The sequence below is a fragment of the Centroberyx affinis genome, unplaced genomic scaffold (assembly GCF_046629955.1).
Source record: "Centroberyx affinis isolate AG114_WGS23_722 - 3 ecotype Tasmania unplaced genomic scaffold, CSIRO-AGI_Caff_v1 ptg002533l_1, whole genome shotgun sequence".
Lineage (NCBI taxonomy): Eukaryota > Metazoa > Chordata > Actinopteri > Beryciformes > Berycidae > Centroberyx > Centroberyx affinis.
Window position 1 is genome coordinate 69,943 of NW_027280751.1, and position 12,966 is coordinate 82,908.

Sequence of the window (12,966 nt, forward strand, 5' to 3'; positions counted from 1 at the left end):
ACTTGACTCGATTGGCCAATGAGGGCGTTCTGAGGTCTGCTATTTCTGACTAGCAGACTGCTGGTTCACATCTAATCATATCACTCTGCGGTCAAGAATTTTTGTTTATTTCTAATCAAATTAACTAGCAACACTCTGTGGCAAAAAGATGTTACTCCTTGGTTACTCACAGCCAACTGAGGTTAGAAATGTGCAATATTAACTTTAATTTATGTAGAGAGCATTAAACTTTTGATTGCTGGATAAAGGCTGAACAGGAATTTTACCGGCTTTGTTTACATTACTATTAGGGCTGCAACTAATGATTATTCTGATAATTGATTATATTATTCTAATTATTACAATGATGAATCTATTATTCTGATAATTATTATAATAATTGTTTGATTATTCTGATTTTTCTTTGTTAAGGTTAAGTTTATGTTTAAGGTTAGGCAACTAAAACATTACATTAAACAAATCATCAAACATTACTATGGTTGTAGTTTTGCTACAATGTAGCTCCTGGATGCTAACAACAGTCATTTCTATGGTTACAGTTCAGCTATAGTGTAACCATGGATCCTACAGACGTCTCTATGGTTACAGTTCTGCTACAGTGTAGCCCATGGATACAAGCTACAGATGTTGCTATGGTTACAGTCTTGCTATAGTGTAGCCCAGAGGTGCTAACTACAGACATTTCTATGGTTACTCTTTTGCTACGGTGGAGCCAAAAAACTTCATAGCTTCACAGTCAGTCATGACTTTGGCAGTGACCACCTCCCCATTCTTATCTCCTTCACACTACTGCTACACCAACCACCTGAAGAAGCAAAATATAACCAGTTGGGATCGCTAACAACACAACTGACAACATCCTCCATCTAACTGAATGCATCACTTCTCAAAAAAAGACAACACACCTTGGCAGTTTTCTTTGATATCGAAAAGACATTTGACAAAATGTGGCACAATGGAGTACTTTTTTTTTTATATAAACTTTATTTTCAGATTTATAAAAATACAACAACAAACAGATTAACAAAATGATGGAGACAGGACCTAAGAAACTTATGTGGAGAAGACAGGACCAAAACACAAGGTCCTCCCAAATGAAAGAAAAATAATGTACAGCCGTTATCGTAAAGATAGCAAAAAAAAAAAAAAAACATCCAGTAAGTACCATATCTGTTGTGACCACCTTTAAGTCATAGTACAATCACAGTATCATAAAATCATGACAGTGGAGTACTTGACAGATTATCCGACTCAAACCTTCAGCTCCTTCACTCTATCCGCAAAACATCATTGCCAGTTTCCTCAGCAACCGCCACATCAAGGTTAATTAAGGGAATCCACATCCATCTCACTACCCTTCACCCCAGAAGCAGCTGTCCCCCAGGGGGCAGTAGTCGGCCTACTCCCCTTCATACTCTACATCTCACACATCTATTACCCGCCACACACAATAGCTGAAGTATCCCAATCCGCAGAAGACCTCTGCTACTGGACCAGCTCCAGATCATCACAACTTGTTGCAAATAAACTTCAAAATTGCATCAATGAAACTGGTCAAATATGTGGATAATAAAACTAAATCCAACAAAAACGTAGTGCATATAGTGCAAAGATCACACCTTGAGACCAAAGATCCACTCCACAACCAGCAGCACGTCACCCTGGCCAAGCAAAATCATCCAAAATAAAGCAATAGGACTGGGTTACAGACTCCCACCATGCACCAGCTCACACTACTGCCACCACATCTCTGGACTCCAAACCATTCACCAAAGACTAATCATCATGGGACAGAAATATGTAAACAGAGCCACCAACAACCCAGCCATCAAACCAACAGGAGAAGCAAAATGGACAACCGGAACACCTCTATCAATACTGCATGCCACCCTGACACACTATCAACAGCAACAACAGTCTTCCATACTCCTTCACATATCCCTCTCTTCTCACATATTTTAATATACACATCTCTTATATATACATACTCTTTTTAACATGCCACTTCTTGAAACCTGAGAATTGCTTTCATTTATTTCTCTTAATCATGCTTAATGAGGGAAATACTCTTTCTCCATTGATTTCCTCTTTTTGTGTTTTTTCCCTCTTTCTATTATTCATTTAAATGGATTATTATTTTACTAGCAATAATCAATCCAACCAATAAAGGTTGTTTTAATAGCAAGCACATGTATAGTTTAGTTAGTACCACTAAGTAGAACTGATGAAGCCTCTCAGATGAGTGGCAAAACATCTTCGACTCGATTCGATTTTTTTGTACATCCCACCATACTGAAAGATGATGCCCTATATGTACATACTAGTCCATTTACATGCATATGTACCTACCCCCATATTTATACGTACATACATTAAACCTATATGAAGAATAATTCAGTTAATTAAAAAATTATTAATTGGTAATACAACAAAAAGAAGGAACAAAGCACCAGTAATTAGATAAAATGAGTAAACAAATAATTATTTACAGAAGCTAATACTTAGAGACTGAAGGGGCTCTCCAATATTCCAATGTTCACTCCCATGCAAAGTCCAAGAAATACATTGACAAGTAACGAGAGTAAATAAATAATTAGATCCAAATATCTCATAAATCAACCAGCCAACACATCAGGTAAATAAATGAATAAGCCATTAAACACATAAGCACATAGGTAATAATACAAAAAAATAGGAAGGCAATGAAAGTTAAAATTATGATAAATTAGATAAATAGAAATGACAAGGCAAGTTTAATATTGAATTAAAAGTGATCTGATGTATACATATAGCAGCAAACTATAGTTGCCTCCATCAAAGGCAAGCTCCATCAAAATGTAATAACATCAGGGACAAAGGTCGCTCTAGGACATGCTTATTATATCAATCCCAAAATACCTTTATCATCTATACTCCATTTTTAATGGGTGCTGTAATGATGTAGCATTTTTTTTTCCCATTTAATCCAGTTTTTCTTAAGAATATGGACACTGTTTTTCACTTTCATTGTTATTTTCTCAATTTCATAGATTTTGTTTACCAAACATTTCCAATCACTTTTAATCATGTCATTTACCTTTAAGCCATTTGTTTGTTTAAGTTATTTGTTTTGGTATAGACTGGCTATTCTAATATTCCAAAGAGGTACTCAACCCTTTTTTTTCCAAGCTCTTCTGGTATATTTCCTAGATGTATAATCACTGGTTTCTTAAGAGTTATATTAAATATGTTTGATATCTCACTTATAGTGATCTCCAAGTATTTTTGGATAGTTGTCAAGAATAAATGACTACATGTAGCAGTTTCCTCTCCACAATTTCTCCAACAGTTAGGCTAGATGTTATATTTCATCTGTATTTATGTTGTATCACTCGTGTTTCAAAATAGCTTTCCACAAATATTCTTCCCAGTACGTAGAGTTTGTTGTCCTCTGTGCATTTCTGCATATGTTTCCATTCTTCCTCAGTGATACTGAGTTATAATTCATTTTCCCATTTCTACTTAACTCTGTGACCATCTGGCCGATCGATGTAATTTTTCTTGCCCGAGTAATGGGGGGGATTTATAACTTATCCACCAAATTTGGTTGCTCTAGGAATTATGGTCTCTGGGGTACTGATCGTTTACGGGCAGAATCTAACAAAAAAAAATAGACTTGAACCTCTAATGAGCTCCAAAAAGATGATGCCGATGCAAATTATCCCTTACAAAATGCTGTAGTTTCCTCATACACCAGGTACTTGTGTAGCAACTTAAAATCTGGTTCATATGTCTCTCTATCTTTTGACTGTGCACTATCCCTCTATAGTGGGGCAAAATGTGTTGCCACTGTAGTGTGCCTACACTGTTTTTCTTTCATAATTTGGAGAGATATACATTGAATATTTCTGATGAGAGATGGCTTACTGTAAGTTCAGTTCAGCAGATAAAGTCTAGTTTCATTTTATGCCATTTTTCCTGGGTCTGTAGGAGTTCACACAAACTAGAGTAGTCATCTCTTGCATTTCATTGTCTTTCAGCAAAGATTCCTGTGGTAAAATCAAATCTCAACAGTGTCTACCTCAGAGGAATAAGGACAACACACCTGAACTGACTTATCTCTGCTACTAAGCTGGATGGAATCTACTGGAGGGGAGGGGAGGGTTTTTGCTCTCAGCACAGCTGAGCTGGTTCCTAAAGTATAACTTTTGTGCCCTCTACTGGTGAAAAGTTAGGACTGCAGTTAGGATGATCAGCTTTCATGAATTACACCTGAAAGCTATGCACATTTTGGCTCTGCATCTCTGAAAAGATGCCTTTGTCTAAAATGAGAGGTGGAAAAGATCTCTTTGGATGAATATGCATTCACAAAAGATTCCACCCTGTAGGAAGTGTTAGTAGTGCTGTAGACTGAGCTTTTAACACAGTAAAATAACCCTCTCAGTGTCCCTCCAGCCCCCTGTTGTAGGGGCTAACACAATGACAGCCTTAAAGGAATAGTTCACCCAAAAATGAAAATCCTGTCATCATCTCCTCACCCTCATGCCAAATGAAACACAGGTGAAATTTGTTAGTCCATATAACACACAGGGAGGCTGCCAGCACAACTTCGTAGCAGCCTTCTCCAAAACAACTGAAGTCAATGGGGACCTGTTCTTGTGTGTGTGTGTGTGTGTGTGTGTGTGTGTGTGTGTGTGTGTGTGTGTGTTATATGGACAAACTTCACCTGTGTTTCAACTGGCATGAGGGTGAATAGATGACAGAATTTTCATTTTTGGGTGAACTATTTCTTTAACTTGGCAATATAGTCCACCCTACACAACTACAGACCTAAACACCAACTATATTTGTTGAAAAAGATACAGTAAAAGACAACCTGTGTTGTGTGTTGTCATATCTTTATTCACAACACTGTACAAAATTAATCACAGAGAAAATGTGTAATGCCCTTTAACCTCTTCACAGCACACTTAAGGTCGAGGACCACAAGCTGCAGCACTTTGAGAAATGAAAGTAATCCAAAAAGAAAGAAAAGAAAGCAATAGTAAATCGGAGGTTAGGAGATAGAAGGGCAGCTACCAGGAAAACACTGCAATGTGCTTTGTGAGCACATGTAGTCAAAGCCTCTGTGACTTGATGTTGGGGCCTCTTGCATGATGTTGTTGGTGCTGTTGTTGTTCTAACTATATTTCACAGTGTTGTATATGCAACATTCTTCACTGTCAACCCCCTCAAGCCTCTAGTGGTCACAGCCGAAGAGCTCCAGGGAAACCCTCTGCTGCTTGGACAGGGCCCTGCCAGAAATCATCACCATGGGGCTATCAAACTGGTAGAAGTGGTTGCCCACAACCACCTTAACACCCTCGGGACCACACATGGCAGCATCGACCTTCTTGAACGGGCCGAGTGGGCGCTCGTTGCTCGCCGTGCGGGGCGTGGCCTTCATGTCCACATCGTAGACGTTCTGACCTGGAGGACGGCACGCAGAAGGAGAAATGATCAGAGGTTGTTTTCTATTTATCAATTTATCAATTACGGGAAGCTCATAGAGCGCGCCCCTCTTGCGTCGGTGCCTTTTATGCTATCAGTAGGTGTTGTGTGTTATTTTAGGTGTTGACTACCTATTTACCTTTGATGATGTAAGCGATGTCACTATCCTGGCAAGTGAATGCAGCATCAATAGGACCCTCAATGCCCAGCTCCTCCTTCACAGGCTTAGGGAAACCCTCTAGGTGGGTGTGGGGCTCACCGACTTTGTAAACAAATATCTGCTCATCCTGAGAAAAGAGGGGGGTTTTTGCCCTGAGAAAAGTGCTGACAGGATCTATATGAGTGTCCGTGTGTGTGTGTGTGTGTGTGTGTGTGTGTGTGTGTGTGTGTGTGTGTGTTTCTGTAGCTTACCTTGATCATGTAAAGGTGATCCTCGTAAGAGAAGACAGCATCCACCTCACTGTGCAGCTCCTTGAAAGCACTCTCGACCGTGTCGGATGTTAGTGTGTCATTGCCCTGATCTTTGCGAATGAAATGGTGGCCTGAGAGAAAATAGAATGAATTATAGACGCGGCAAAATACCAAATTGTAGCCAGAGTGGAATATTACGTAACACAAAATGAAATGTTCATGAACACATGAAATGCTCAAACATTTCACCTGTGCCTGCAAAGCTTTCTATTCCGCCTCTTCAGCCACTTCAAATAGTTTTTTCGTAGCCTATGAAAACAGTGTTATCGTCCTATTCATCAATTCTATCTATTTATTTATCTATCTATTTATCTATTCTATTTATCTGGCAAAACAATAAAAGTGGTGAATGAATTCTGGAAACCACAAGCCGCTGTGGCTGGTAGAGGAAGAGTTTTGTCTATGGCATTGTTTTGGTAAAATAAGGATGTAACAATGTCTTAAATGTCTAAAATATACAGGTACCTATACCGGTGAGAGCTTTTCTGATGTTGGTGGCATGATGATGAAGATTCAGAATCTTCATCTGTGGATGAATGGTTGTTTTAGATTAACTCACAGGCTCTCTGCTTACAGAATGTGCTTGATGTTTGATACTGCAGTGAATACAGTACATGAACGGTACATGAACCACTGTGTTATCTACTATATCGGGCCAAAGTAAAACATTGAGCCCAATGCAAAACCAATGGAGAACCATTGTTTGGAAGGATTGGTGTCTTGTCAGATCTCACCTCTGAAGGCATAGAGGTTCCCAGCATTGTCAGATGTGATGGCGTCCAGGTGAACACGACTGCAGCGCTCTCTCTCCACATGGTCGCTGTCATCACCTGGAGAGCAAAGGGCATGAGGTTTGGTTAAGGTTTGGTTTCTCATATCAATAAATCATCACCAAATTAATTCTGAGACATAAGTATAATTAGTGTGAACAAATAAGACCATCGCCTCTACACTGCATTTTACATTGTGTGTCGATTTGGCGGGAAATCTGCTAGATCAGTGGTTCTCAACGTGGGGTCCAGGGACCACCAGGGGTCCTTGAGGGAGTTCCAGGGGGTCCCAAGCAAATTGATGAAATGTTCAAGTTCACCATTATTTCATTTACAAGAAGTTAACACAATTAGAGAATGCAGAGGAATGACTGTTTTGGTCATAGTTTCTCTGTTATCGCTCTACTTACAATACAGACAGTCATGGAATTCTGGATCAAAATCATATCTAACAATAAAAATTCATCACTCATCAAGTGGGGGTCCGTGGCTCTAATGCGGACTAAATTAGGGGTCCTTGATATGAAAACGGTTGAGAATCACCGTGCTAGATTGCTTGTTGGATTGCTGCACCGTGCTAGAACAGGAAGAGGGCGCTGTTCTTCCAGTGCAAGCGGAGCTAAAGCTTTCATAGTTTTTGGCAAAGGCAGACGATGGAAGGAGTGAAAGGCCGCTGGAAAAATCACTTCCGACATGTTTATCCTAAGGGAGGGGGAGGGGGAGGGGGAGGGGGGGGGGGGCAGGAAGCAGCAGAGCTTATGGAAAATGTGGTCTTAATTTGGAGAAACACTGTCACTAACAATCAGTGGCGGACTCAGGCTGTTTGAAGGGCAGGGGCGAAAAAATAAAAAAGGGCACCTACTGCACGACATGGGGCCCCACCAGCACGCAAAAAGCTATGATGCATCATGTATGATGAAACAGTCTTCATCCTTGATTAAGATTAACATTATGTTATTAGGCGATCCAGATTACGTCACGGCACCCACTTTGGGAAAGCACGTTGTAGGGGAGACTGGAGGGCACTGCATCTCATTTTCTTCACTGGGATTTTTTTCTCTCCATTGCAAGGGCGCTTCATCGTGAAGGGCATCTGAGAGGGCACTTCGTGAGTTTTTCATCAGAAAGGCACCTGTAGGGAACCTCAAGTTTATCCCATTGTAAGGGCGCCTATATGGCACCACATCACGTTTTCTCCACTGGAGGGGCATCCACTAGGAAACTTCCCCACATTCTCACGCATGTAGGGACACCCTTTACAGCACTGCATCACTTCTCCATTAGAGGAGCACCTAACTGGGCATCATGTTTTCTCACCTGTAGGAGTACGCTACACAGCACTGCATCCCATTTTCTCTACTGGAAAGGGCACCCTTTGGGACACTGTCATGTAGGGGCGGCATAGAGGGCGCTTTTCCATTGGAAGGGCACCCATAGGGAACGTCAAGTTTAGACCATTGTAAGGGCACTGCATCACGTTTTCTCCACTAGAAGGGCACTCATTAAGACACGTTATTGAATTTTCTTGCTCTAGAGGGCACATCATCATACTTTATTGCATGAAGGGGCACCCTAGAGGGCACTCAATCATTTTTTCCCATGTGAAGGGCAGCCAATAGGGCACTTCCACTCGTTTTCGCCACTCTAGAGGGCACTTTAGCGACGCCTTTTCAACCCCCCCAGAGTCCACCAGTGCTAACAATACGACTGGGGTGGGGTTGGTGTCTGACCCAACTCACATTTTCCACCTCAAGTATCATCTTTCACTTTGTGGTAAAGGATACAGGGTCCCTCTTTCCTGCCTCTGTCCATCAAGGGTGTGCAATATAATATAATTTATGCAATTTGGTTGTGTCGCTTGTGTTTTTTTTTTGTTTTTGTTTTTGTTTTTTGTTTTGTTTTGTTTCAATGCTATGTTGAGTCGGTGACAATAAAAGTATATGTTACCTTATCTTAGATAGAGGCTGCAAATCATACCCACCATAATTTGTTTACAGTAAATACACCATGTTATCACAATTAGTTTGACAATGATATATTCATTGCTAAAAATTATACATATAATGCCTTGAAATTGGGTTGCAGATTTTTTTTGTTTAAGATACACACAAGCACAATGGTACACATGCACACACACACACACACAACACACCTACACACACACACACATGATCGTCCTTTCATCACTCACCAAACTTGGAGCACCTCATGAAGTAGTCACGGGCCTCCTTGGGGTACTTGCCAGCCACCTCACCGGTCTTGGGGTCAAACTTGGAGAACAGGTGTCCATGGAAGCAATAGTAGTGCTCCATGAAGCGGAAAGCAGAGGTGCAGTTTGGCATGGTTTTGAATTCCTTCTCATCCACTGCCTTTGTCCTGACGTTGTAGTGGTAGATGTCGTCTCCTTTAGAGAAAATGACAGATGATGTAGATTTGAAATGTATTCTTCAGGTAGTTTTACATGCTAAGAAAGAGGATTGATGTGTTGGGCCACTTGACACAAATAGAGACAAATTGCTGAACTATACAGACATATTTGTACACGGTCCAAAGATTTCATAGTCCAGAGATTCCACACAATATACACAATATATACAATATACATGGTCAGAATATACAGAAATTGACAGAGATAAATTACACTATCAATAGCATATGCGTGAGATATTCAGGGCTACACATTGCGTATATAAAAATCCTCATGTGTTGTGGTAAAGGAAAGGCCTAACTCTTCAGCCTTGTAAAACATCAAAGTATGTAAGAATATTATCCATTTCAAGACTTTGTTCAGGTTTCCTTGCAATGAGGTGGATAACTCAAGGATGTGCACCAACCCTTGAAGAAGATGACGGAGTCTTCTTCACACTCCGGCTTGGGACACTCCACAGCAGCGTCCAGGTGGTTGGGGATTCCAGGGAAGACCTCCGAGATGTCCTTGGGGTAGCCGTCCTCCAGCTTGTGTTGGTAGTAGCTGAACACCTTGTGGTCCTGCATCAAAGAATCACCATCGGTAATATTTACGTACATATATTTATGTACTAAGAATTTTCCATTGCATAATAAAACAAAACAGAGTTTGTGCTATATGAAATATGCACAGTCTACATAGTTAAAACATACAAATATATACTGAAGGTTTTATACAGAATCAGAGGTGTGACCAAGTCAACTTTGCTCAAGTCCCAAGTCAGTCTCAAGTCTTGAGGCACAAGTCTCAAGTCAAGTCCCAAGTCTAGATTACCAAATCCAAGTCAAGTCCAAGTCATTAATGTCAAGTCTCAAGTCTAAATGTAGAACAGCAAGTCAAGTCAGAACAAATCAAGAGTCCAGTATCAATTTAATATCTTAAAGAAAACTAAATATCTAGGACTTTTCAATTCATTATGGTTTTAATAACCTGGTAAATGAGTTTGCTTTCTATAATCACTTTCAACTTCAATAAATTCAATCATTCCATACAAATTCAGAAAACAGAATTTAAATTCAGTCGTCTGCTGGAACAAATCTCATCACTTTCAATCTAAGTCATTTAGACAAACACAAGATCTCAAGTCAAGACTTTAGAAACCTTTTCAAGTCATCAGAGTACAAGTCAAGTCAAGTCTCAAGTCTTCTCTTCATGCATCAAATCAAGTCTCAAGCAAATAATATTGTGACTCGGGTCTGACTTGAGTCCAAGTGATGTGACTCGAGTCCTCACCTCTGTACAGAATTAATACAGAAACACATGGTCAGAGGGGACAGTGTGTGGTGGTGTAGTGCAGAAATGAAAGTGAGAAAGCAGCAGAATTAAAGTAAAGAGGTAGTGCAGAAGAAATTGATGGTTTTATAAACAGGATAGCCATGGTGAGAGATAAGAAAGCTTCATTTTGAGTGAGACATTTTACAATACAGGCTACAAGATCTTTTAGAGAGGAAGGAGATGAAATTAAACTCAGTTTTAGAATTCGTTAACAACTTCATATTATAATAATAACTAATATAATAATATAATAATTATTTTTGAGAGGGAATTGGAGGAGTCAAAGAATGGACTGTACCACGAAGAAGAACATGTGATCGTGGTCAGAGGGGTTGTCCTCATAGTGCATGCGGAAAGCAGCATCTAGGTGGTGATGGTCATCCAGCTCAGAGAAGGACTCGTTGGACAGCTCTGCTTTGCCATGGAAGCCCTTAAAGAGATGGTCATCTGACAGGAAATACACAAACTTAAAAAAAGATAGAATACTAAACACTAGACAGTCTCGTTTCCTGAGATTTAGGTTTATTTTTAGGACAGAACCATAATGACATATTGCGAGCGACTGCCCCTCGCAAGAATAATCAAATGAATTGAGCTGAAATAGGTGTGTTGATGAGCCCTACCTATGATTCTTCAGTGTGCAGGGACTCACCCTTGAAGAAGTATGGGATTCCCTCTTCGTTTACAGCCACAGCGTCCATCTCAGTCCCGTCACAACGGTCGATGACAGCTCCATCATGTTTAGTGTGATCATTAGAATGTTCTAAAGTAATTAATAGCATCTGTCAGCTGATTGTAAGCTGTGATCGTAAAATTGGGCGCAAAAAGGATCACGTGTTAAAGGTGATACTCTTTAAAAATTGCAGCACTAAAATTGTGCTTTATGGCTCTCTAGAGCAGTGGTTCCCAACCCAGTCCTCAAGGACCCCCTGTCCTGCAAGTTTTTATTCCATCTTTACTCTTGCACACCTGATCCCAATGGGGCCTACACACTTTCATGCTGCTCTGTTCAGGTAGATCTGTCTCTACCAATCAGCATTAAGACCTTAACTGGATCAGGTGCGCAAGAGTAAAGCTGGAACCAATACTTGCAGGAAAAGGGGTCCTTGAGGACTGGGTTGGGAAACACTGCTCTAGAGGCCATGATGTCAAACAAATCTTACATAATGGGACAAACCACTAGCAAGTTCTGAGTTGTTGACGATCCTTTTCACCTGGTTTTTTTTTTCCACAACTCACCTGTTGGGTCTCCATGATGCCTGGAGAAAAAGAAAAAAGAAAAAGAGAAAAAAAAGAGAAAAGAGAGAAAAAGAAAATCATTTCATATATTGTTATTACATGGCGGAAAATATAAGCTTCTTGACATTTACATTTTTAGATGCATTACAAAATACAGTGGAAAAGATAATATCAAGAAAATAACTTTTATTCATTCATACATTGAGAATGTAATTACAACTTAAGTGGCATCCAAAATTATCAGAGCATTTTTACATAGAAAAGAAAAGAGGATGTGTGTGTATATATTCACACATCAAGAGGCAGTTAATTTAAATGAGGCTTAAGGCTATATGTTAAGTGCAAGCATACTTACGGGGCAGCAAGGCTGAGGGCCAGGCACAAACACAGACACAGAGTCTGGCAGAGCAGCTTCATGGTGAGCGGTCCTCTGGTCCAGGAGAGACTGGAGAGGTCTGGAAAGGGAGCAGAGCTGGGTAAAAGCTACCAAGCCTACTGCTACAGCAGCCATTTATACTCCAGTTTGCATGGGCTGTGTCATAGTAGGCCTCAGGAGAGGAGGAGCGGACAACGTGCGCTGTCCCTCAGACCCCCATGGCAAGAGCTCAGTCCCGGACAACACACCGCTTAGACCAGCTACCCTTCCACGGTGAAACATGGGGCAGCACTGTTTCATAGAATTCAACAGGTTTCCCTCTTAACCAAGAAATCTAATCAATAGATGTGTACCCTAGGTCACTCAGATGACAGTAGGTACTAGTGTAAAATACATGTTTACTTATGTATACTTTATCATATATTCATCTAATTCAAACTAAAACAAACTGCATGTTTGGGCAAAACTTATTTAATTTGTTATAAAATAAAGTGTCTGATGATTTTAGAGGTGATTTATAGAAATGAATGTGGAATGTTGCAGTGCACAGTGATTTCCCCTTTTCCAAGTTTAGGAAGCTTAGATTTAGAACAGAATCTAATGAAATCTGCGTGATTTTTTTTTTTTTTTTTTACATTTAAAAAGTGGCCATAGAGGTTTTGTTTGTTTGATATGCGTCTTCTCTGGGAACTCTCTCTCAGAACATTCCAGAAGAGTCATCATAGGTGGATCTGCGCCCATGACCTTGAAAGCTAACAAACCCAGTGCACCAAAAAAAACAAAAAAACTGCTGACCATTGTACTTGACAACCCTTTATATCAGTGTTGTCTACTATTCGTATGGTGAACATTAACAGAGCACAGTGGGTTGTATCTAATACTGTCATTATCAGTGCAAT

General features: G+C 40.2%; 1 protein-coding gene across 1 annotated transcript; it reads right to left on the minus strand.

Moving 5' to 3' along the window:
* Positions 1 to 5,218: 5,218 nt before the first annotated feature.
* hpxa (hemopexin a) lies at positions 5,219 to 12,108 on the minus strand. Its single transcript, XM_071534385.1, has 10 exons — positions 12,047 to 12,108; positions 11,692 to 11,711; positions 11,105 to 11,215; positions 10,751 to 10,899; positions 9,545 to 9,698; positions 8,898 to 9,114; positions 6,675 to 6,760; positions 5,881 to 6,011; positions 5,609 to 5,756; positions 5,219 to 5,448 (listed from the first exon to the last, which is right to left on the minus strand). Exons 1-10 carry the CDS (start codon positions 12,106 to 12,108, stop codon positions 5,219 to 5,221), a joined length of 1,308 nt encoding a protein of 435 aa, XP_071390486.1.
* Between the last annotated feature and the right edge of the window lie 858 nt (positions 12,109 to 12,966).